The sequence below is a fragment of the Lepisma saccharinum genome, chromosome 9 (assembly GCF_977018435.1).
Source record: "Lepisma saccharinum chromosome 9, izLepSacc3.1, whole genome shotgun sequence".
NCBI classification, from domain to species: Eukaryota; Metazoa; Arthropoda; class Insecta; order Zygentoma; family Lepismatidae; genus Lepisma; species Lepisma saccharinum.
In genome coordinates, this window is record NC_139237.1 from 18,955,286 (window position 1) to 18,982,413 (window position 27,128).

Sequence of the window (27,128 nt, forward strand, 5' to 3'; positions counted from 1 at the left end):
TCAAGATCGTCTGCGAGTTCAACAGTCCGTTGCCTGCCGATACCCTATGCAGTGTCATCCTGGTCGCAGAGAAGTCCTTCGTCCACGACGTGAAGAACGAGAGGGTCACAGAGCAGTTTTAACAGGTTTTTAACATCTTTTCTTGCACAATAAGGAATTTTTGTACTAGCACAATCAGTTACAATGGCACAATACGAATTTCACTAGTTCAGATCAGTTACAATGTCAATTTCATCAGTTATCAGTTACAATATCTTTTTTTTTCATCACTATAGCACGAGACAATCAGAAATTTGCACAAAATTTTTGTTGTTTTTACACGAGAAAATTAACAATAAAATTCTTTCTTTTTTTATCGTTTCAGATGCTGTCGAACATCAAAAACATATACACATACACACACACTAGAAAAAAAAAGCATGCAACTTTATTTTGTAACACACACATATTCTCCATCTTCATCAAGAAAAATATTATAATAAACATAATTTTTTTATCTATCTCACAATAAAACTCTATATCCAAAAAAAATTACAACATCAAAATAACACTAGAGTCGTTAGTACACGTTGCATGCATTACGGAGGTCCTCTGTAGAGTTTCATGGAAGTTTGAGAGAAAAAAAAAAACAAACACGTGAAACTCTATAGAGGTGTGGTAATCTATAACCGCAGCCGTAAGAGAACCTTTTACTTTTTTGGTTGGGCACCACGCACCCCTGGCGAGGTTATATAGGGGCCAGGGGATCCTAAAAAAAAAACAATTATTATTATTTGTTTGTTTTGCGTCACAATACGGAAAAAATAATGAGAGGCATACGCGCGCGCGCGCGTGTGTGGCACATCGTTTCCCCCGAGAGAGAGGTTTACAAAGGTCACGATATATATAAACATTTGGCCAGGACTTGGAAAATTACGATAAGGTGCATTCGTACTTCAAGAATGAGAGAGTGAATTTACTCGTACCGGCTTTTCTGCGCCGTGAAACATCGTCAGCGCAATAAATGAGGCGCGGAACGGGGAGAGAAAGTGAGATTTTGAGGTTTTGGTGGTCGTTTGGTCAAGAAATCAGAGTTGCGGTAGAAGGCATATTTGTGACACTACTGAAGTTGTATTCTGGATTTTGATCTTGTGAACGAATTAGGCAGTTAAAATCTCCCACTAGTATAGTGTCTAGTGTGTGGGATGTCAACTCGGGCCCTACAACTGTTGAAAAAAACTCTTCTCTTTCCCGTCTGTTTTGGCTTCCTGACGGAGCATACACATTACAGAGAAACACGGAGCCTAATTTGGCACTTATTTGTCTGCCTGTGGGGTGGGGCACTACATTACGTAAATCCAAGTGTCGGCTACATGCTATGGCAGTCCCTTGTGCAAAGGGAGTAAAATTGTTGTATACTTTAAACATGCTCAGTACAGAAAAATCGTCTATGGCGACCTCTTGTAAGAGGGCCACATCAATAGACGATTTAATGAGAATGTCATTGAGAGCAATTATTTTGGTCTTACTTTGCATTTGATTCAAATTTATAGATGCCAAGGTAAATGTTTGCATGATTATAACTCTCCACAAAAGAAAACTAAACTTACTTACATTCTTCAACATTACTGATCTCTAATTTCTGCCTATAATGCATTAACTATGCTTTCCACTAAATAAATCTGGGGTAATTGTGTTACTCGTCGAAGGTTTCTCTTTAGTTACATTTGCTGAATTACTGGTTAAACTAACCTTTGAAACATCTTGGTTTGGGGTACCAGGTTCTACTCTAAATTCGTTATGAACTATTGTGGAACTTACGCATGCATTATTTTCTTCTTCTTTCTACGTAGCACCATGGACTCTTCCGCCACTGACCGTAACCTTGATACAGATCTTGACCGTGATTTCCTAGGAGAGGTAACTACGGGGAATTCTGCCTCCGCGAACAAAGCACTTGGGGGTGGGGGCGGGGGTATGTGATGCATCTCCTCTGAAGTGGTCAATGTTGGCTGCTCCATCTCTTCCCTTCCTGTTGGTGCATTCTTCACACTAACTTCGTGTCTGGTACCGGTCTCCTCGTCGGTGAGTCTGGGGCTATCCGTGTTCCCTCCATTGTTATCTCGTGACGCAGGGACTTCTGCAACTGATGGAGCTGAATCTCTAGGTTTAGTCCGTACGGGTAGCACAGTTGGTTCATATACCATCGGTACATGAACCCTGCGGGGCTGGTTGACAGTGGAACGACGCTTAGGACACTCAGCCACTATGTGACCCTCTCCGGAGCACGCGAGGTAGGTAAGAACCTGCCCAGGGTATGTTACCCAATAGGAGTCTCCATTCATGATTACATATGAGGGTATGGGTTTACGTAGTATCATTTTAATCAATACACGTCCAGTTCGAGTAGGGTAAATGTGATCTGCAGAGTATGTCTCGTCTTCAATTTTTAACACTTCCCCATAAGACCTCATGACACGACTTATCACTTCTGCACTTAATTCAATTGGGATTACATGGATTCTGACAATTACATGTCGCTGGTGGGCCCATTCTACTTCAACTTTATGATCACCATCTACGTCACTATAAATTACCTCAGCACCAAAATCATTTAGTAACCGTTCTCCTACCACTTTTGTCGCAAATTTCACGTACAAACACTTACGTAAGTAATCTATTTCAAAACTGAGCACTTGGTTCGTAGGCACTTGGTAGACGTCATGAAACCATCGATGAAAATCCAATGACGTAGGTCGCGTTTTGACATCAAGGAAAACAAATTTCAAGGTGTTTTCTCTTTGTGTATTCATCGTGAACTATTTCATCGTATCTTCACTGGCTCACGGTAATTGTAGTCAACACCTCGCGTGCACTTCAAAGGAAAAAAAGGAACTAACACAACACTAGCAAACCGTATACGGCCCTAGTTAACTCGGACAGTTCGATCGCTAAGCCTTCTCACGCGAAGAGCGGAGCTCGCTACGAACTGATACCTGCACGAGCTGCAGGCAGACTGCGCCCGCTCGGCTACGAAGGAGGACGAATTTTATTGTGAAACTAGCATAATGCTAAGGTAAACTTTAAGCAAAGGTGGAACTTAGTGTGGATGTAAATTTTTAAGCTTTGAATCTTAGTTACAATGGTTGATAAAGGATATTATCAACATTTATTTTGATGCTTGTAGCGTACAAAGACGTAGTGTACAATCAGCTGTGCTGCTTGTAAATCCATGAATAGATTGTGTTATACCTTTAATAATTGGGTGTATTTAAATACGTACATCCGTCATTTAATAAGTAGAAATATGTCTGCTTGAGGCGGTGTTGCCCAATTTACCTGCAATTACATATTGTTAGTACAAAGGCTCCGCAGAGAAGGTGAGACTAATTCCTGTATAGGAAAACCGCGACTTCCATTGGCTAGCAAATGTACGAGGGTAAAAATATGGTTCATTAGCTGCCGATTGAGACCAAAATGAGCGAAATAGGTCAAAAAGTCGTGACTGCGTAGCAGTTAAAAGACAAGCATGTTCATGAACCCCTTCAAAATCATTAAAATCAAACAAAAATATTACAAATCACAATTCTTTTTTTCAGAATCAGCCATATCGAGTAGACGTACATATTTTTCAAAATAGGCACCATTGACAGCTAAGCAAGCGTCCATACGCTCCTGTCACTTTGTGAATGTCTTTGAAAATTCGTCGTCAGGTAGCGAACTGAAGAAAACTTGCGCTGCGGTGATCACTTCTTCGTTCGTCATGAAGTGACGACCACGTAAAGCGCCTTTAAAAGTGGAAATAGCCAAAAGTCGCAGGGTGCAAGGTCCGAGCTATATCCTGGATTCGGGAAAATTTATATTTTTGTCTTAGTCGCGTAATCCCGAAAAGCCCGCGCGTTATGCGGGCATGCGTTATCGTGGTGCAATTTGAAGGAGTTCTTCAAATGCGGCCTCTTTTCTGCTACGTCCAGGCGCAGAGTCTCAATGACTCTTTGGTAATACTCTGCATTCACCGTTTGCCAGGGAGGGACAATTTGTTGGTACACCATGCCTCTTCGATCCCAAAATGCGATTAGCATCACCTTACCTGCGCTCTTCTCTTGCCGCACGTTCTTCTGGCGAGGCGACTGTGGCGACTTCCATGTGCTGCTTTCTTGTTTTGTACGCGGGTCAAAGGAATGGATCCATGTTTCATCGGCAGTTATGATTCGATCCAGAATGAGGGGTTCATCTTCCATACGTCTCTTCCACTGGGTGCAAACATCCACACGCTGCTGCATCTGTTCTGCTGTAAGAAAATGCGGTACCCATGCGGAGCAAACCTTCTTCATTTTCAAATGATCACGCAAAATTCGGTAGACGGTGTCCTTCGATATGCCCAAATATGCACTTAACGCTCTCACGGACATATGCCTATCATCACGAATAATTGCTGCAACAGTATTCACTTGCGTCTCGTTAATCACGGTCCGTCTTTGTCCAGGATGCGGAAGCAAAGCACATGATTCGCGCTCATCTTCGAACAACTTGTGCCATCGGTACACTGTAGCTCTTCTCAGTCTGTCTTGAACAGCATATGCCTGTTGAAACATTGCATATGTTTCCGCAGCACATTTCTCTAAACGCGAACAAAATTTTATGGCATGTCGCTGATCATCTTGAATACTCATCGCGAAAAGCAATGTTATACACAATAACCTCGAGGGGTAAACGAAACACGTTACACGTAAATCAACACAGCTGCTCACTAATGTGGTTTCGCAACATGTGACAACTTGCTACGGAAACAGAATGAGTCATCCTATACGACGCGACCAGTGCCGAAACCATAGGCAGTGTTGCCAAGCCAGGAAAAAACTGTCTCATCTTCTCTGCGACCGCCTTTGAATATGCATTTTTCAAGGTAAATCATCAGATGTTCATGCTGAGACAAGCAACCGTATTTTGTTTGAAGAAGTATCAGAAGTCATCTACTGCTCATAAGAAACAGTCATGTAAAATTAACATAGGCTACTAATAAATAAGTTCAATAGTTCATGAACTCTTGTCACTCAATATTTACATTTGAGAATTATTCTAAACTCTGTGTATGAATCCATGTTCTACCATATGTGTATTCTCTTTCAGCAGGGAGGAATTTGGATGTGGTTTTGATGTATCCAGCATTATCATTTGCTTTAAACAAACTCACCAAACTGTTGGAGATAATACTGAGATATTTCTCTTCTCTGCTTATCACTGACCTTAGCCAGTATTAAGGATTTTGTTCTGTTGGGTTTAAACAAACAATTAAAGTTATTCACGTTTCTGGGAAATAAGGATATTCAAGGACGAATCTGAGTTATTAATGATTGAGTGTAAGTTTGGAATTTTGGGAAGTTGTTGACTCTTAAAAAGGGTATGGAAATGCACTGAAGTATTATAGAAAATTTGGCCTGAATATTGATAGGGAACTTCTAAATTTGTGAAACAGAAACAAATTTATCTTTTAAACGAAATGTAGATTTATTTTGCACCTTGGTTTGTGCATATATATAGTGGGCTATAATAGTTTAATTTCTTTGGGGGTTCAAATTTCCCTTTCAACAACACTCCAATCAGCGCTCTCAGCGTTTCGGGCGTGACACTCGAGAGTCAATTTGGAAGGGTGCTAGGATAAAATAGTGGTAATTAGAGGTATAGTGAATTTGTTGTTGGGGGTCTCTTGACGTGATTGTGTGCAGTTAAACCTCACCTCTGACGTACTGTCTTACTGCCTCCAAAATTTTCGAACGTGGTCGGGGGTCGAGGTCTTGTAAACGACACCATCAACAAGCTGCCCTTCAAGATGCACCTGCCGTGTTACCAGTACAACGTACGGGTACCAAACTCGAACAGCGACTGGAGAAAGGCGACAAGAGTGTTAATCCACCGGACGCTGCATGCAAGTATCAATACATTGCCTAGACTGCTTACTCCGATCTCGACGCACGTCACGATGTATACAAGAAGTTGGAACACGCGGCTTTTGAGACACTCGTCAGCAGAGACACTTCGCTGAGTGAACGGGTTGCCGTGATGGGTACGACCATCACCATGAACACAAAACGTAAATTGGGGTAGGGGACTGTAACTTAATAACACCCCGTGAAAATGGCAACTCTTGTAACTGATCTCCCACACGAACTGCTGCGCAAGATTTTTGCGTGCACTTCCGACGGTGGTCATGAGGATGTCAAAAGCCACATCAATCTGGCCAAAACAACTCCAGTATTTCGCTCGCCGTGCTTGATGATCCTCTTGGATCACATCCGAGAAAAAACTGAATGATGTGTGCCGATCCAGAGACCCTCTTTCGAGCTGCCGGACTAAAGCAGGACTACAGATCAAAGGAACTTGACGAGTGGAGGCAGAGGAGAAGAAAGTTTGCCGACGACTTGTACGCATCGAACAGGTAGACCGATGATATTATCAGTAACCTTCTTGCTTTTTCCGAAGTGAAAACATTTTTCTTCCCCTCCTGCGATTTATAAATGATGTTGCAACGTTCGCGAAAGCAGCAGAAGACTGGACGTTTCATATTCAGAATCCCAGCCATCCTAGCTGCTCTGGTCCCCGTGTGTAGATTGGCCGGTGGAAACGCTGTCATCTCCAAGACCGTCATCGACGCGACGAAGAACAATGCCTGGCTGGAAGAGCAGAAATGTCACAAACTGGCTATGGAGAAGAAAGGGAAAGGCGTGGTCACGAGGCGAAAGAACAACCTCGAAGCTCTGAGGAAGTTTAAAAAAAGAAGAGCCGCTGTCCAACTTCGACATTGAATCTCTGATCGAGTCGCTGGGACACAAGAACTTCAGGGTTTTTTTCATGTCAGATTCCCTACCCTCCGTTGTAAAGAAAATAGAGTGCTGCGTGCTCAACCTGGACAGTTACGAAAATCCTGGCACCCACTGGATCTGCTACAACAAGCAAGCATACGGCAACGCCTTCGTTTTCATCTCTTTTGGAAGAGTGCCACCTGCTGGGTTGGAGAATTACGTCGGTGATTCTAACCTCTACCACAACGACGAACACATGCAAGGTTTCGAGGAATTGAACTGCGGTCATCTCTACGATTACATGCTCGTGTTCTTGTTTCGAATAAATAATCCGACGTTCGAGAATTTCCAGAAAACGTTGTGGCACCTGAAGCACGATTTGAGTGGTCCATTTCACCAGCGAGACTTCGGTTCTGAGACTCTCGTTGCACGTCGACATCATCTATCCTAAAACCATCGTCCTTCACGCAATCTACATCATGTACCTGATACCCAAAGTGACGGTGCATAACAACACCATAAAGATCGGTAGAGAAAAGATCAGCATCAACGCCAGCCAGTACAAGATGTCTACCTTGCAGGCTCAGTTGCCGAGGGGCGTGCTGCTGTCGCAGAACACTGTGACCCACAAGCCAGTTGCGGAAAATGTCTCTCCCCAGGAGGCCGAAACTTAGGCTGGCATGGTTGCCACTGCGTCTGTCTCATATGTTTGCCGCAGTCGGAAGAGAACCATATAATCGACTCCTGTGTTGTTTCAGCAATGCTTCACGGGAGGTATATCAAAACGAATTTCAGAATAAATGTATAAACTAATTATTAAATTCACAAACTATATAATTTAAAGTTGGATTATGTTCAATTAGAACAAAATAAGTTAAAGATAAAAGAGGAATGTCTGGCATCTCTTGATCCACAGCGACCAACACCTTCCTGGTGCGTTGATCCCACATGACCGTAACGTTAAAGCATACGCGTAATACATTGCTTTGTGATTTTAAAAAAAAATGTGACCTTTTCCATTTAATAGTTGCATGATATGATTTTTCTAAATGTGCACAGATATCGTGACCTTGATAATGAGTAATATTCTTGAATGTATTTGCTTCCAATTTTATACAAGCATTTCTTAAAATTTCTCTTCATCGCTTTAATTATATATGATATCTACTATTTCATAGTAATTTCTCAATGTGCGGTAGTACAGTCACGGAGACTTCTGGGTTGTAATGGCCTAATTTACTCTCAATGGAATCGCCACAGCCAAGAAGTTACTGAGAATGTACATGATTGCATTTACATGTAAATAGTTCAAACTTGCGTATTTTGTTTATGTTAAGCAATTCTTGATTTTTCATAACATGTGTTTACATTTTTCATTACATTTACATGTTAAACTGATATTATTTTCGGTTTGAGAAAAAAATAGATAGTTATTTATTTTGTAGCTCATTTTGACCACAGCTGAATTTAGATACATATTATTTATTAATTGTTAATCATCGATTATTTAACGAATACCAGACTTGCAGATGGGCAACGGAGGGGCATTTGGCTTCTCGGTTTCAAATTTTATAAAATAAAAATACATTTCGTATTTTTTTTCTGCTCGTTTCGCTCGTAATATCTGTTCTTCTCCCAGTCTAGTCAAGTTCAGCCGTAGCTATGCGTGGCGGCATTCGGATCTGGGAGCCGAACGATCTAAATGAAAAGAAATGTAAAAGATAATGCGGTGAAATTGTTTGCACCCTATTAAATCAATATTGTTTTGAGTTAGCGGAAATCTTGATCATAAAATGTTCTTCATCGCTTTGCTCGCAATGCAGTGTAAATTACCAGAGATACCAACTATGTACTTCAGTTGCTGCTAATCAATTTGTTTTGAGGAAACGGGGCGCACAAATTTCACTTGCACTTGATGCCATATTTTTGTTGATTTGTTCTGAGGCGTACAAATTGATTATGTAATATATTTAAGTAGTAGGTTTGGGGAATTCTAGGACCGCCCTTGTAAAAGGTTGATTAATATGACTGTCTATTTTGAGTAAAAATAAGCTATTTCTCATATCTTCTTGTGGTTTTAGCTAATCTATAAGTGTAGCAAATTTCTTATTCATACTGCGAGGTATAAATCCTAATACTAGGATTATGAACCAACCAAGGTCAAGTTAGCCCTTTTGATTGGCTACCCTGGCTCGGGAATGTCCAGCAAGGGTCATGTGACCTTTTTTAGATTTGGCTGACTCGCTGGGTGAGGTCCCGCTAGGGCTGCTGAATCATACTATTCTACACTATCTTCTCGGAGTTTTTCCTAAGTTTGAATTTTGAGAAAGATAATTTATTTTTCGTGGTTGTAACTTGAAGAGTAGGAAACAAACAAAAGGCGGACCAGGATACAGAAAACAATGGAAGCTAGTGTAGAGTTATCAAGAAGAAGAAACTTTGCCAAAGCACTTGATTTCAGATTTAAGCATATTCCTGAAACGTTGAACGTGATCAGGATATTCTGTAGAAAAATCATCTGCGTACCCGTTACTGATGACAAACGCTGCGTCTGAAGTTGTAGGAAGGAAGGAAAAACTGCTAATAGTATCCATGCCTTTCTTCAATTGGAAACAACGGAAGCATTTAAATTCCCCATAACTTGCTCCATGGAGGTTTGAGGCGCTTTATTGTTAAGATATTAAAATCGGTAGGTTATGCAAGGTCACGAGACAGAAGAAATGCCAAGGGAAAGCACTTTTTTTTCAAGAAATGAATAAATTGATAATGGAGCATTTTAGGCTTAGAGATCCAGCCCGCGTCTATATTATGGCTCTGATTAGATGTATTCATTCAAATTAGAAAGTCAAAGTAGAATACAAAGCCAGATAAAATAAATGTTTTTATTGCCCAAAAAATTAGGCATTTGAATTTTTCTCACTTTAATTTATTACGCTTTTCGGATCAACCTCAGGGGACGCGAGGCCCTTACATTTGCGAGGCTCAGGGTGGTCTCCTACTTCGCCCACCCTTTGCTACGACAATGATTATACTACCTCAAGGCACCTGTGACTAGCAGAAATTCAAATATGTGTAGTTTAATATATTAGCGGTTGGCAAAATTGAGATTAGAGCTCGCGTTTATCTGCAGGGACTACATCGAGTCTCACGTGACTCCTTAGTATCCGGGTAAAGACAGAAACCTGGCAGGCATCAAGACCTGTGCACAGCTGTGCTCAGTGAAGCACGCTTTCGCGATGTCGAACACCTGAGCTTCACGTGTGTGTTGCATATTATTGCAGACACGACTCCTTGCAGACTAGATTCTTCCCGGTCTTGTGCAGGCCTCTGCATCGGAGGCTGTGGATCTGTCTACCGTTGGTGAGCTCCTGGGATTCAACAACTACACTACGCCCGATGCAGGCATCAAACACATCGGTCCAAATGTCCCTATACTCTTGACCATGGAGACTTTGAATGTCCACTGCAACGTTGCCGAATGCATGATCAACAAGTCTGACGGCATCGGCAGTCAAAAGCAGACGAACATCATTGCCAAATTAAATCCAACTTCCGACTTCATGGAGGCCATCATCTTCCCCCTACTTGATTAGATTAGATTAGAGAAGTGCAAGGTTGTAAAACAACCGGAACAAGACAAACAACATATTAAGAAAGTAAGAATACAAGAAATGGTTTCCTCAAAGGAAGTGAAAAAGACAAGCTCCTCCAAAAAGGTAAAAACGTTAGCTAAAAGAATTCCGTCTACTCCCAACAGGGATAAAAAACTTTCGGATAAATTAGAACTATAACCGAGGAATGCAAAGTTGCCACATTCAAGAAGAATATGCCTAACACAAAATATGACATCACATTATAGTGTCTATGTCTTGCAACCCGGTCAGAAGGTGGACGAGAACGTCGCCGTCTGCATCGGCAGATTTGGTGGCAACATATGTCGCATCGTTCCCGTTTATTAGTGATTTATTTATTTTGTCGGGAGGTGGCTTTTCACGTAGTGAAATTTTGCATTCTTTAATGTATGCGTAAAATAGTTTGTTATATACAATTCTTACCTAAGAAGTTAAAAAGGGGTGCGAAAAGCTCCACAAGTGCATGGTTGTAAAGGAACCTGCATGGGGCAAGAAAGCATATCTAAAATATAAGATTACTCTAAACATATCCTCACAAACACTGAAAGAGACAAGCTATTTACCAAACTTAGAAGGTATGTTAAACATTGTCATCCCAATAGGAATGATAAAACAGCTGGGAAGATTAAAAGTCAGCCTAAAGGATAGAAACGTCGGCACCTTTAATTGGAATATGACAAACCCTTATAATAACATTACAGAAAAGACAAATTGGATGGTCCTGTTCATATGGCATATAGCCATGCGTGATACGGCTGTGTCCAATTCGAAAGCGGGTTAATATGACTTCTTCTCGGCGGAATGGACGGGACGAAGGACAGCAAGCAGCAGCGGTTGACTCAAAAGCATGAAATTTGTTCCTCATTATCTCATCCTCCCACAAGAAGGGAACAGCAAAGAACAATATGCAGGTCCTAGATGAAAGAACGTGGCCAAGAACGTATCCGTCTACAAAAACAGTCCTGCTGGCATGATTGGCTGCTTCGATCCATTTTATACCCACTTGACTAGGAATCCAGCAGAAGCAAACTTCAGTTTTAGCAGACAAGGACACAATTCGTCGAATGATACGGTGAACTACGGAATGTCTTGATTTCTGGAATTCTAGACTCTGAAGCACAATATCCAAATTTGTGTACCCAAAGACTTTTTTTCTGAGAGAGAACATGAGGAAAATTCGATGTCATTATGACTGCATACAATTGTTCAGTGTGTATGGAACAGGCAGGGTGAAGGGCGAAACTGTAACAATGAAAGTGAGTCAAGAACAATAGCACTTCCCATTCAATAGACAGATTTGGACTCATCCGTATTAAACATCAAATTTAGGTTACTGACCGCAATGAACTAAAGCATTTTTGGTGTTTCTGCATGTGGAAGGCAGTAACATACATGTCAAACGAAGGTGCAGGAAATAACAATGTTGAGATAGGCAGTATAAGTGGAGAGGAGACAGGCAGATCATTGTGAACACCAAGTGTTCCCTCGTCAGAGAGAGTGTTATGTGACACATGCAACGGCATCGAGCGAAGATGGATGTAGCAGCTAAGAATACGTCGCTTTGTATGGAGCGATGTGAACCCATACATAAGAAAATCGTAACTGGCAAAGGTGATGTTGCCAGGTTAATTTCATGCAACAACTATATGCAAGATGGACAAATTTGTAATGCACACGGTATGCAGATGAACAGAACATCTCAAGTTACCCACTGTATATTTGTCCCAATAACGAGTGACATTTACATCTTTCGAGAGTTTAAAGATATTGACCAGTTATCTCATATCGCCGTTCATATTATTGCATTGCTTTGAGAATGTTGGTATAGTTTGGCATATGTTCCTGTCCCTGTAGGAGATTCTGCCTAGACCCGAATAGATGGCCACAGTAGAATGCAATGTCCATGCAGTATATGATAAGCTTCACTAGAGTCACAATCGCTTCACTCCGATTAGTTTGAAAGGAGTGACCAAAGTTCGGTATTTACGTCTGCGTCGAATCAACGAATAAGTAAGTTTGGTCACTGTTTCCGTAATGATACAGCCTAGGAAGTTTGCAGGTACTGTATCAATGCTCTTAGATGTACACAATTTCTGTACATTCATAGCTTCCGCTATTATTTGTACAACTCCGCACCCTTCATTTCCAAGATCAAAAGCCCTCAATCCGAAATAACCACATTTACTATACTGCATAGAAACTCCTAAATGAAACAAGAAAATGCCAAACCATTCCACTCAAAATCTGTCATTACCATTGTCTTTTCCCCAATATTTACATAGGAAAAGAAGTGTGCTAGTTCTTAGAAACGCTTTAGAGTATTTGTTGGTTGGTTGTTGGTTCCAATACTATTGGAACGAAAGCAATTAATTGACGAACCCAACTACCAATACGTAACTGCAAAGAAAAACGTCATGTTTAATTCCCCTCCTCCCAACGCTATTAAGCCTTATATCTTTTCCAACGGTATAACTGGATTATGATTTTAATATTATAAAGCAATTAGGGATAAACAAGATTTTCTTCTGTTTATTGAAAATACCTCAGGGTTTGTTTCTGGAGCTCATTGCGATATTTTTATTATTAGTACAATAATAGTAAAGTCACGTTCTTAGATCTCGTCTTTCACTCACTGAGGAAATTGTGCAACCTCCCTGGTGGACATTGATTTTGCGTATCGGTAAAGTACCTTAAATCGTAGAATACGTAATATGTAGTGAGTCATAAAGTAATACCTGGCATCCGTAGTTTATTATCATTACTTTATTATTTATATTAAATATTGTACTCGCGTGATACTGTTTAAACCAAATTATTTTCCCAACCTTCAGTTGTATAAAAATAGGACAAGGTAAATTTATAGGTGAAAGTTGTTGACACATGCGTGCATGTTGAAATGTAAATGTAAATAATACATCCAGTATTCTGCGATCAGGTTCATTTATATGCAGTTCATTACATTTCTCGGTAGAATGGAATTAAAATTTGCAAGCTTAGTGTTATTACAAGTGGACAGATGTTCTTTGAATGTGATTTCAGGGATTGAATCCCGTCATTCTAGAAAATGTTTACTTAAACTACAAACGTTGAAGAATTTGCAGTGATCTGTGATGGACAAATGCTCTTCGCGGTCTTCACACATTAATATAACTTTTTATTTCTAAACCATTATCCTAAATGACAACTTCGTTTCCTAAGTATAACAAAGCCATTCAATTTATTGTAATACAATGTGGAGATCATAGGAATGTTGGAAACTTTGAAACTATGTATCCAAAACATTTATATAATGATGAAATTCGATCCTAACAAAGAAATTTATTTATTAATAAAATAAAACATATTTTATTACAGTAGTCATGAATATAATGTAAAGAGGAGAAAAACCTACTACACGTCTCCAACCAAAAGAGCTGTATCTTTTATCGTGGAATACAATGAATCAACCTTTCATGCTATGGTAAGTAAATCGACACAGAAAAATGCAACACAAAAAAATATTTGTTTCTGATTAAGAGATCTATCATTACAAGATAACAGTACACTATATAATTTTGTGACGAAAGTTATCACATAATAGTGTACTACAGTGCTTTCTAACCCGTATAGTCTAGGGCGTCCTTAGTGTTTAAAGATTTTTCATTCACGTCCCTCTCAAAAATTTCAAATCATTAAAAATTAACAATTTATATACAGGGTGAATGGTAATTAGATGTATTCCCTCAAAGGTTATGAAGTACAGACAATTTGCAATAAATTTAACTATATGATACCCCATCCGAAAATTAGTAGTTTTCGAGATAATCGAATTTCTATTGTTTTTTTTTCAAAATTACAATTTTCCACATACAAAGAAGAATTGAGAAAAAACTGCTCATTGTATGGAACTTATTTCAGCGTTTTCTGATAGCTAACAAATAAGTGGTTCGTTGAAAAAAAGTTTTTTTCCCAAATAACAATCACATATAAGTAACGGGTGGGTCTAAACTTACAAGTGATGATAAAAAAATGCTCTCTTAGTTTACTTGGCAACGTATTAATAACAAAAATGTTATGACACGAGACATACAAATTACTTAAATTACTTCCTTGTGTCATCAGCTACCCAACAAGGTACAAAAGTTGCTAACATTCACATTTGTGTACAAGAAATAATACTTCATTCACCTTCATGTGAATGGAATCAATGAACAATAGAATTAAAGAACATTACACGTCTTGCTCAAAGTGGGCACCTACGTTACGAATGCAGGCAAGCAGGTTTTTACGGACATTTGGACTCTTTACTCGTGATGTGATGGTGTCCTTGATGTGTTGATCACCTGTTAAGATCCTCTCCCTGAGTTCGTATTGCGAGTTTGCTGGTGTCTTGTCATGTGGCTCCAAATGTAAAAGTCGCAAGGCTACAAATCGGTGGATCGAGCTGGCCAGGGAATCGGGCCGCCTTGGCCAATCCATTTCTTTGGGTCATTTTCATCCAGCCACTGTCGCACGCCCAGGCAGAAGTATGGATGGGCGTCATCAACAATCATTTGATCGAGCCATTTTTCCTGCCCCAAATCTTAAATGGCATCACTTATGAACATTTTCTGAGGAACGGGATGGCAATGTTTTTTCAGGATGTACCTCTAGCTACAAGACGTGACATGATTTATCAGCATGATGACTGCCCATTTCGATCCCCCGATCGATTTGACATCTGGCGACTTTTACATTTGGAGCCACATGGCATGACACCGGTAAACTTACAAGAAGAGCTCAGGGAGAGGATCTTAACAGCTGGTCAACACATCAAGGACACCATCACATCACGAGTTAAGAGACCAAATGTCCGTAAAAACCTGCGTGCCTGCATTCGTAACGGAGGTGCCCACTTTGAGCAAGACGTGTAATGTTCTTTAATTGTATTGTTCATTGATTCCATTCACATGAAGATGAATGAAGTATTATTTCTTGTACACAAATAAGAATGTTAGCAACATTTATACCTTGTTGGATGGGCTGATGTCACAAGGAAGTAATTTAAGTAATTTGTACGCTTCGTGTCATACCATTTTTGTTATTAATACGTTGCCAAGTAAACTAAGAGTGCAATTTTTTATCATCACTTGTAAGTTTAGACTCACCCGTTACTTACATGTGATTGTTATTTGGGAAAAAAACTTTTTTTTTTCAACGAACCACTTATTTGTTAGCTATCAGAAATAAGTTCCATACAATGAGCAGTTTTTTCTCAATTCTTCTTTTTATGTGGAAAATTGTAATTTTTTTAAAAAAAATAGAAATTCGATTATCTCGAAAACTACTAATTTTCGGACAGGGTATCACATGGTCAAATTTATTGCAAATTGTATCTACTTTAACCCCATTCAGGGAATACATCTAATTACCAGTCACCCTGTATACAGGATGGTGGACCCAAGAGTACCAGTGGATATATTTCGTGAACAACAATAAATATTGAACAACTGCTTTCGCATATATATAGGTATGAGAGGGTCTCATGAAATTAGTGGACACAATACTTTCAAATACGTAAGGAAATATGGTTTTCAACACGAACTTAGTTTTTTAAAAAAATGGAAACTCAATTTTATTTTTAGCTTTTTTGAAAGTATGGAAAACTTCAATAAGAATGGCGTTTGTTTCATTGTAATACGTCAAGTAGTTCTAAAGTAATTGTAATATGAAGTTTAGTGTGAATGCACATCCCCACTATCCTTTCGGCATATCCGAGAGTAAATGCCGTCCTGCATTCAGCCTGCACGCTTGTGCTGCATTCTTCTACACTTTCCATAGATAAGTATTATGTCCGCCTTTTCGGAGTTTGAAAATATTTTTTGATCAGCAACAGTTCTGACGTAAATGCACTATCACAAACGTCTGGTTAATAAGTGTACTTTGTTGCGTTCATAATTTATTTGATAGATTTAATAAATCAATTTGAAAGAAATAATAAATGTAAAAAGTGAAAAGTTTAATATTTAAAAACTTAAAGATTTCTCATGACCAAACGAGAAAACTTGATTATTCCGATGTACTAGAAATTATGACGTGAATAAATTAAAGTCAATTAAAAATTAGAGAGACGTTAATGTTCCAGCATTTATGTTTGTAACTGTTTGCGGAATGTTACAAATTTATGCTTTTTAATTAAAAAAATATTTGTGAACTCCGAAAGATGTATCAGAACCTTTTTTGATAATTTGTCAAAGCTTATCATGTATAAACTACACACTTTCTTGTAACCCGCAGTTTTTGGAACATAACAACTTTCCTAAGCAGAACGAATGGCGTCAAAAATGGGATATGTATGTTACGACACACGAATCAACTTGTGAGAATGTTTGTTTCTAGCGTCAACTTTACGTTACAATTACTTGAGATCTACTTTCCGTATTACAATGTAACAAACGTCATTCTTAATGAATGTTTTCGTACTTTCAAATAAGCTAAACATATAACGGAGTTTACATTATTTTTTAAGAAAACTAAGTTTTTGTTGAAAACCATATTTCCTTACGTAGTTGAACGTATTGTCGCCACTAATTTTATGAGTCCCTCTCAAACCTATACATATGCGAAAGCAGTTTTTTAATATTTACTGATGTTTATAAAATATTGCTGGTTGTACTTTTATGTGTTTCACGGGGATGTGTGTTTTGTAAGGTTGGAACGTTTGGAAAGGATTATTACATTTTTCTCCGGACCCAACAACAGCAACTTTGAGGTACGAATGAATACAAAATGTGACTGAGTTTTGCAGGAATATCGAGACTGATGTAGACTCGCAAAATCCACGACCTTTATTTGAGGATTTAAATGAAAAATAAACTCATTAAATTAATGGTGCACAGAATAACAAAAACAGTTCTTTCCTTCTTTTTTTCCGCCAGCTTCTTATGTCATTAGAGTGTCGTGGATGCCTGAACTCACTGTATCCGTTATTATTTATTCTGGGCTATTTTCATCATTTTGTAGAATGTCTTCCCTCTTTTCCTTTTTAATTCTTCCACCATATCTTAATGTCTTACTAGTCAGCTTCTGGGCCATCTTTCATCTGAACTTGCCACCAAGAACTGCTAGGGTTCCTTTCTTTCTCCATTCTGGTCACGTCCCATAACATTTCATTTGTGTTTTAATCATTCATTTTATGTTTCTTCCAGCTCCCTTATGGCTTCATGTATTACTCTGGCTCTTCACTTCTTACTTGTTATCTTTCGGTAGCACATAATTTTTACAGTTGTTATCTTATTAAGTTCCTTTCCCTTTGCTGACCAGCTCTCACTTCCATAAAATGGTAGGTTATACTACTTATTTATATATTTGTAATTTCGTCCTCTTTCCTATTTCATATTTTCCTAATATTCTCTGGTTCAATTGATAGTATGCATTATTTATTTTCAGAAACGATTTGAAACTTCTGGCCAGGTTTTCTCATTTTCGTTAAGTGTTGTTCCGATGCATTCATTATTGGGACCTGCTCAAGTTGAATTCCATTGCAGTTTACGTTTAGGTTATCTTCTTCTATTCTGCTCACCTTCATTATTTTACTCTTACTTTCATTACGCAACATTCCATTGTTCTTTAATATTTCTGTCCATTCCAGTGTCACTCATTGTAATTTTCCCTCTGTATTTGCAATGAGTACTATATCATCCGCATTCATCAAACTTTGACAATACAGTGGCCTCATTATCCACATTCCTACCTTGTTTTTTTCTGTTTTTCGTTTGCCTATTTTTATAACTTCATCCGATACTCTTATAATGAGTAATAAGCTCAAACTGCTCCCTTGCTTAACCCCTATTTCCCTCATAAAAGTTTGTGATGATTCACCATTTAATCGAACAACTCCTTCTACTTTGTCATACACAAACTTTACTGTTCTGAATAGTCTTCGTGAAACCTTCTTACGTTTTAGTAGTTTGCATATTACCTTCCGTGGTATAAAGTCGAGAGAAGATTTCAAATCGAGAAATGACACGTTTCCTTAATTTCCTCTAATCAAAAATCTGTCCGATATATTTCGAATTTAATATATGTGGCCTTGAGTGTGTCTTCCTGGGCGGAATTTCCCTTGTTCCTCTTAGAAGTCTGGTTCTACGCAAACTGGCAATCTCTTTTCCAATGTACAAAATATACATTTATCTACACAGTTTCCATAGTTTGTAGTATCTCCCGTCTTATAAATGGGAATTTTTATATTTTTCGTCCAATCCATTTATACTTTGGTATGGTCACCTTTGTCCACATTTTTAAACAATGTGGTTAATTCTTTTTTCAGCATTTCCCTCTATACTTTATAAGCTCTGGGCATATATCAAACAAAACTATTGATTTTCATTTTTTAATTCTATAAATCGCATCTTTATCTTCTGCTGCTATTGTATTTCCTTTCATGTCATCTTCCCCTACATATATACTACATTAACTCGGTAGGAATTTCCTCTTTCTTCTTTCCTGAATGTTTTTGCATAGTACAGTCTCCAAACCTCTAATATATTTCTTGTTTCAGTTTCTAATTCCATACGCTCTTAATTTCTTTGACATAATTTCCTCTAATGTTTTAATCACCATTCAGTATTTCTTCTTATCTTGTCGGAAATTTTCCTCTACTTCATTTCCACATTCTTGTTATGATGCTTCTTTTGCTTCTCTAAAAATATGATTGGTTTCATTCTTCTTCTTTGGTATTCATCTTGTTTAAGTGGGGTAGATGTTTCCATTCAGTTCTTGCACGCTTTTTGTTTTTGTTTAACTTCATTTTTACTACATCATTGCGTAATTTTCTCCTGCGAATTGATTTTGGTTCAATTCTAGTTTTTCAACACTCAACTTCTGCTAATTGTAATATACTTTGTTTGAGCTATGACCAAATTTGTTCAACGTCATCATTTAGCTACTCTATTCTTAATGAGTTGAGGACTAAAAGTGGTAAACGTTGTAAGTGCCAAAAGCGAAAGTGTTGACAAATTGCATCGTTCCGCACATCAGGCCGTAATAACAATCACACTAGTGATCTCTTTACACGACCTTTGAACTACATAGAGAGCTACCAGCCACTTTTCACGTTTACCACATTATATAGCATGGAACAGTTCACAGTTTCACGTGGAAAACGGTGTTTGAATTTTTGTGGCACTTACATCGTGTATCAATTTTAGTCTTCAATTTATTATTCCCCTAATACTCTTTTGTATTCGTTTGTTCTCTCTTGGTTTTGGAGTTGTCACACTTAATATTGATATATGCTTTTGTTGTTTTACATTTTTCAGCTCTGAAGTTTTTATCTGTGACAAATACTTTGCGGTCCGTTGTTTACTCTGCCCCTCTTTTAACTGTTACATCCCAAAGATATCCTATAGAATATTATATAGTCGTTTATGCTTTTTGCTTCTCTTCCAACGCCTTTATAAGTAATTTGGTGGATTTCCTGTGCTTAAAATATGAGTTTCCTACTTTCATCTTATTTAATGTACAGATGTCCAGCAGTCTTTGTCCGTTACTATTCGTGACCTCATTTCCATCTTTCGGTCCAAACACTCCCTGCCCATTTCGCCTGTCATTACCCAATGTTCCATTTAACACTAGAAGGGACAGAACTATGTATACCTAGAAGTACCGTCAGCTGTCATTTTGATGGCTAATGTTTTATCACACCATAAGTGCTTATTTTAATAAGATATTGATTACATCGTAAATTTATATTTATTAGAGCACTTAAGTTACAATATTTTTTGATATAATTAATAATAGTTACAAAATTTGATATGTACTTTTTTTTTTGTGTTCCCCTGTGCATAGCACCACGCCATGAAGGCGTATAGGGGGTGTGGGGGTAACGCCCCACACTTTCTTGATCCGGTCGTGAGTGGGGGTGATGTGATCAGCATCACGCCCCTGACCGCCTTTACCCCCCAGGGTTTCCCCCAGGTACCCATATTCCCCTACACTTCAAACTCTTGGTCGAACATTGACCACAAAGTGCCTTCTCGTAAACGCAACATGTGTTGTATATCATGCTTCTCTTACACTTGTAGAGTATTTGACATTGGCGACGTTTCCGACAGTGGCGTCTTCTGACCCTGAACTTCAGGCTTTCGCAAAGAAGGAATGTTAACCCCTTCCCCTCTCATTTCTGTGAACCAATATTGCAAATTTTCTCCGTACCTTTTTGGTGTAATTTTATAAATATTTAGAAAAACATTAAATTACATAAATTATTTCAAATGAAGTAAATACTTCATTTAAAGTATTAATATATGTGAAGGGTAAGGAGATAATTAATGTTCAATACTTCGCCATACAATTAATTTTTAAAGCGAGTTTGCAACCAGAGGAGTTGGTGGAACTCCCATCACCCCTACAAAAAACACCGTGGACATAAGAATGACACGTTCATTGAAAAATCGCTAAAATGCACATTCCCGGTTTTTCCCCTTACTCTTCATTTATCCTTCCAAAAAGTATATTGTGAAAAATCAACTGTTCATTACTTACAGTTACTTGAATTCCAGCTCTATTCTTCTTTGTTTAGAGATAAATGCGCTGATCACCGCCTCACAAAATTTGGATTTATCCTCTTTTCGCAGCTTAGAAAGTAATCCTTTCTCGATGGAGATAATTTAATTTCGTCATCCGGTTCTGAGTTTGAGTAGATCGGCAGAATGTGCGGATCCTCTTCAGTGACGAGAACGATCTCTCGACAGATGACGTCGTGGAAGGAATTGTTGCGATGAACACTACTCATTTATATTGCAACGTCCTGCTCGAGAAAAGTGCTTGCTACACCGACACGAGCACGTCAGCTGGGTGCAAGTCTACTAACTTGGCCACGACCAATCAGTAGCACCATACGCTCTGCAAAGTTTTACCCATCATGCTAACCTTTCCTCCAGCGGTGGTATGAGACTCTATTTCACTCAGGGATCGGGAATAAGTACACTGTCCAACGTTAGAGAAAGTTTAATGAATGTAGCTGGATACACTTATGCAACTATAAACGTTGTAAGTTTAGCACACGCCCGTGTAGGATATTACACTCACTTGGCCAATATATTGCCACACAATGGGGGGAGAATGGCTTCTGCAAACTGCCGTAAACTGGGAACAGATACACTGCTGCGCTGTCCTCTGGGGTCGTATCCTTAGCTCCAACAAACGTCAGGAAGTGCAGTCCTTTGCTAGCGCCGACTTCTATAGCTGCAGGCTTTTACAGGGAACTGTTGGCTTTCGGGGAACAAAGGGGCATCTATTAGGGTCACCCTCACGATAACCGTAGTATTCACTGACCTGTAATTTACATTCTGGGCAGTTGCCTAGAAACCCCACACCACACTACCCTGGCGGGGTGCCGCAGGTTGATAGGGGGAGGAAGCCTCTCGCAACAAGCGGAGCGGGTCCTCTCACTCTAAAGTGGAGTTTTTCTCTCTCGCCAATAAGCGGAGTGGGTATCTCTCACTCGAAAGTGGAGTGGGTTCTCTTGCCAAAGGCAGAGGTCAACCTCTCTCGCTGGAAGGCGGAGTGCGGCTTTTCTCGGGTGCTTGGCCTCTCGCAAGAGCGGAGTGCACCTTCCTTCCTTCCTTCTTTAAGAAGCTTGGCCTCTCGCAAGAGCGGAGTGCTCCTTTCTTCCGGGTCAGTTGGTAAGAGAGATCTTATCGTGAGCCGACCTGAAAGCCAACTGAAGAAAATCTGCTCCGCGGCTGGTTATATAGCCTCGGTTCAGGTAGCGCCTCTAGCGCCGTTCACGCGAACTACGTGGAACCGTGCTAGAGCAGGTAAGGCCATCTCTACGGCAGACGATAGAACTACGTGCTCAAGGCACAAACGATAAATACATATTATAATATTAAACGTGTGCTAAACGCTAATATACAATTATAAGAAATATTACATATTCTTTGCGACCACGCAGGGCCTTATTAAGAGAATAATAATAAATCACTACTGATAAACACAATTATCAAAGCAGGTATTAACACATGTAACATTGAACAAGTAAATAAAATAACTTTGAACCTAATAACAATGGTTACATATACACCGAGTAAATAAACATTATCGTTACTAATGAGAATGATCTCTCAGGATCATTACAAATGCCCCTCTCGTGGGGAAAAATTTTGAAGAAATTTAAGTTCAAGTTCTTAATTCAAATTCCAAATTTCTGAAAATTTTTTTTTTTTTGAACACTTAACACACATTGATCTCCCCTAGTATTTCACTTCTCCGTCCGGGGGAACACTGAAATAGGCGCAGATTATCGAAGTTCACTCGATCCACACTTTGCTTCGTCTTGGGATGAACCAGCAAGGCAGTGTTGTTTCGAAGGTCAGTGGCAATGAAAGGGCCGATGAACACCTCGAAAAGCTTAGCTATAGTTCTAGTCTTTCTAGAGCTAAGCTTGTGATTCCTCACTAACACTAAGTCATTTTCGCGTAATTCCCGGGCATGTCCTTTAGTTTTAAACTTGCGTTTTTCACACTTTCTTCTCTCACGGGTCTTAGTGAGGAATAACTTTTGGTTCCAATTGGTAATTTGAGGGTCAGCTTCGTCATTGGGCCAGGTGAAATGGTCCAGTACTTCATTGGGCACGGGTCGGTTAAAGAATAATTCCGAAGGAGCATATCCAGTAACTTCTGACACAGAATTGTTCAGCAACCATGAAATGTCTGTTAAATGTTTTGACCAACGCTGATGTTCATTTTGGTTCAAAAGCCTTAGCAGTAAAGGATTCAGGTAGTGAGAGACGGAAGGTTGTATGATATTCCACGTCTTCCATAGATTTAATTCTTTTTCCAAAGGCTTTCTCTTGGAAAGTGGTACCGGATATGGAGCCCGGTGGACAGGTTCAGAAGTTTTCAACATAATTTCACATTCAGCAGTTTCCATCGTTCCTGGTCTTTCAGAAAACACCTCCAAATAGCGTAGCAACACTTCAAACAACCCCTGCTTTTGGGAATCATTCAATATATTTATAGCTTCGACCTTCTCTTTGAGGTCCTCAGGGCTATTCATCCATTCATCATCCTCTTCTTGGATTCTTTGGACGTAGCGTACTATATCTATATTTAAGGGATTTCCCTCTTCATGTTCAGGAGTCCTTCCGAAGTATAAAATAACTTTATTATCTTTGAAGCTAATCTCAGCTTCATGCTGCTTAAGAAAAGGCATTCCTAATAGAAGGTCCGTTCCGAAACCTCTGAGAATAAACACTTCTGTGCTGAAATTCATTCCACCAATTTCCAATTCAACACTACGACTTCCATAAACTCGTTTCCTGCGACTTCCAGAGAAATCAACCAACCTTACCTCTGGTACTTTTTGAATTCGTATTCCTGGAACTTTTTCCACTAACTTAGTCCACACCGAATGACTAAGGATTGAGCACTCACTACCTGTGTCAATAACACAATTCACCAAAATGTCCATTAGTTTGGCCTGAATAATAGGAGATCTGTATTTAGTTCTGGACTCACGTGCAGATTTCAACTCTTGTTGTAACCAACTTTCTTCTGTCTCTGTTAACTGGAAATTAACTTGTAACTCTTGAACATCTCTTGTAGTTGAAATTAGTCGCTCCTTCGAAGCCCCTTGCCTAAATGGGAACGAAGCAAGAAGACAAGGTCCTAGTTTGTTTGACAATATTGGGACCTTTGATTCTGATGGAACTCACGAGCCGTATCAATAGCTTCCTCCTGTTCAGATGTCAGGTCATCTCTTATCTCAGGAGGCCTTTCCAAGTTTTGAGGAGGATTTGGTCTAGTAGAATTAGGAACATCAGAGTTTTGGTTATTTTCTCTAGGTCCTGGTGACCTGCTACCTTGGTTACGGTTTCTTAGGAAAGCATTTCTCTGACCAACATTTCGAGTATTACCATATCGTGCACCCCCACTATTATATCTCCAAGCCCTACCATTAGTGCCTTCTCTTCCAGTAGGTCTAGATTCGATGTTTCTTATCTTAAAATTTTTAGCTCCATTAACTTCCTTTACTCGTGAATCCTCTTTGTTTTTCCAAGGCTCTGGTTCATCGTAGATGTCAAAGTCTTTCAAAAACTGAGTTAGTTCATACACTGTCCTAGGAGCATGGGCTAGACAAAGGCTTCTCATCCGATAAGACAATTGTCCAATAATTAAGTTAAGAACTTCACTTTCACTGAAATTCTCCGCCAGATTCCTGTATGCAGCGTAAACACTCCAAGCAAAGCTTTCCATGTTTTCATACACCAATCGAGAATACTTTCGATTTCTGACAGCCGCCAATTGCCTTTGTTTAGCTTTCTTAGAGGCAAACTCCTCTCTGAACCTATCACAGAAATCTGTATAATCAACAAAGTTATCCATGTTGCCGGCTAACCAATGTTCTGCCTTTCCAGTAAAAACTCGGGGAAGTAATTCAAGCCGATAGTGTTCTGGTACCTGCATGAGCTCGAAGCTAACATTGAGCTCTCGGAGATATTTCTCAGCAGATTGTGCTTCTATATCGCCTTTAAATTTAGGTATATGAGCGATATCTGCCATTCTGGGCATCTTAAAGTGCGACTTTCGCCTTGGAGGGAATTCATCTGAACTATCACCATCACGAGGTCTCTTTCTCCGTTCTAGTCGGTCTTTATCTGTAATACAGAATGGGTTTCGCACTGTAGCTGGAAATTCAAATGATTCTGCTTCGGGATTTAAGCTTCTATCTGGAGTCACTATAGGAGAACTTATCCCATGAGTAAGCTCAGGTTGAATTTTTAAATTTTGGAACTGCACCTGCAAGTCGTCCACTCTTCTAACAAATAGCCCAGTTTGTTCTTGTAATTCCCGCCTTAAGCTTACTTCCAGTTTCTGATTTTGTACTTGAAGATTTTTAATCTTATCTACAGTTGTCCTCTCAACTTCATCCCGAAGAGTGGAAGTGGCAACCTCAATAACTTCATGCTGCTTTTGGACTTCTCTTTCTATGACTTCAGTTCTGTCATTTAACACTTGAACAGAAGCCTGAATGGACTCTACTGTGTTTTCAATATTTCTCACCTTCTCCTCATGAAGTTCACTATTCTTTTCTCTCTCAGCTAAAGCTTGGGCCAGCTCCAAGTAAGAACCGATTTGTTTAATGATTTCACTTTGCCAAGATCTTAAAGGTTCTACAGCTTCACTAACATACTCTTTTAACTTTACAGTTATTTTTCCCATTTCCTCCTGTAATTCTCCTCTACGCTTTTTATCTTCTTCCTCCTTCTCTTGATTTCTCTTTTCTTCTAGACTTTCAACTAATTTCTGAAACATCTCCAAGTCTTCTTGTCTTCTAGCTTCCGACTCTTTTTTTTCAAGTTCTCTTTTCTCTTCCTGAATCTGCATTATAGTTTTAAGCTCTTGCAGCTCTTGCTTTCTTTCAGCAGCTTCTAGGAGTCTTTTCTCTTCTACTGCAGCCATTTCTTTTTTTCGCTGTTTCTCTTCCTCAATCTTTTCATTTTTCCTTTCCTCTTTATCCTTCATCAACCAGTCTAGTAAACCTTGAGCTACTGGAGTCTGAGCAGAGAAACTTGGCTCTGTATCGGAGGTTACGGAAGGCATTGATAAACACGTCTGACACAAAAGTTCACCTTCAGTTATATTAGTCATCTCTTTACCTTCACAGTGCCAATGGAAATTTTTATGACACTGGCTACACTGGAATGAGTCTTTTCGCTCTCCCTGGTTCCTACAGCAAGCAAATTCAGTCTCTACCTCCATTGTCTTCTTAGATCTGCTTCGTAGAGTCTTCCCTGCTTTATCACTGTCCATGGTTTCACGTAAGTTCTCCACTTTAAAAGCGGCAAAATACTTTGAAAGGGTGCTTCCAGCTGTTTAACACAACCACTAGTATTTCCGATAACAGTTCACACTAGTATTGCACTTGCCAGTAATGTAAACAGTTCGGGTATATTTACTTCGGGCCCCACGGTGTAAGCGCCAAATAACTTTGCAAGGGCGCTCACACTACTTTCACAATCGGGCCCCACGTTATGGCGCCAAATAACTTTGCAACGTCCTGCTCGAGAAAAGTGCTTGCTACACCGACACGAGCACGTCAGCTGGGTGCAAGTCTACTAACTTGGCCACGACCAATCAGTAGCACCATACGCTCTGCAAAGTTTTACCCATCATGCTAACCTTTCCTCCAGCGGTGGTATGAGACTCTATTTCACTCAGGGATCGGGAATAAGTACACTGTCCAACGTTAGAGAAAGTTTAATGAATGTAGCTGGATACACTTATGCAACTATAAACGTTGTAAGTTTAGCACACGCCCGTGTAGGATATTACACTCACTTGGCCAATATATTGCCACACAATGGGGGGAGAATGGCTTCTGCAAACTGCCGTAAACTGGGAACAGATACACTGCTGCGCTGTCCTCTGGGGTCGTATCCTTAGCTCCAACAAACGTCAGGAAGTGCAGTCCTTTGCTAGCGCCGACTTCTATAGCTGCAGGCTTTTACAGGGAACTGTTGGCTTTCGGGGAACAAAGGGGCATCTATTAGGGTCACCCTCACGATAACCGTAGTATTCACTGACCTGTAATTTACATTCTGGGCAGTTGCCTAGAAACCCCACACCACACTACCCTGGCGGGGTGCCGCAGGTTGATAGGGGGAGGAAGCCTCTCGCAACAAGCGGAGCGGGTCCTCTCACTCTAAAGTGGAGTTTTTCTCTCTCGCCAATAAGCGGAGTGGGTATCTCTC

At 39.6% G+C, this 27,128-nt stretch overlaps 1 protein-coding gene across 1 annotated transcript in view; it reads left to right on the top strand.

The window, feature by feature from the left end:
- LOC145992595 (pickpocket protein 19-like) overlaps nucleotides 1–27,128 on the top strand; it is a 1,169,780-nt gene that overhangs the window by 644,220 nt on the left and 498,432 nt on the right. The window contains exon 5 of the mRNA XM_083128951.1: nucleotides 13,766–13,871. Within this exon, the coding sequence (XP_082985077.1) occupies nucleotides 13,766–13,871 (106 nt within the window). The remainder of the gene's footprint in view (nucleotides 1–13,765; nucleotides 13,872–27,128) is intronic.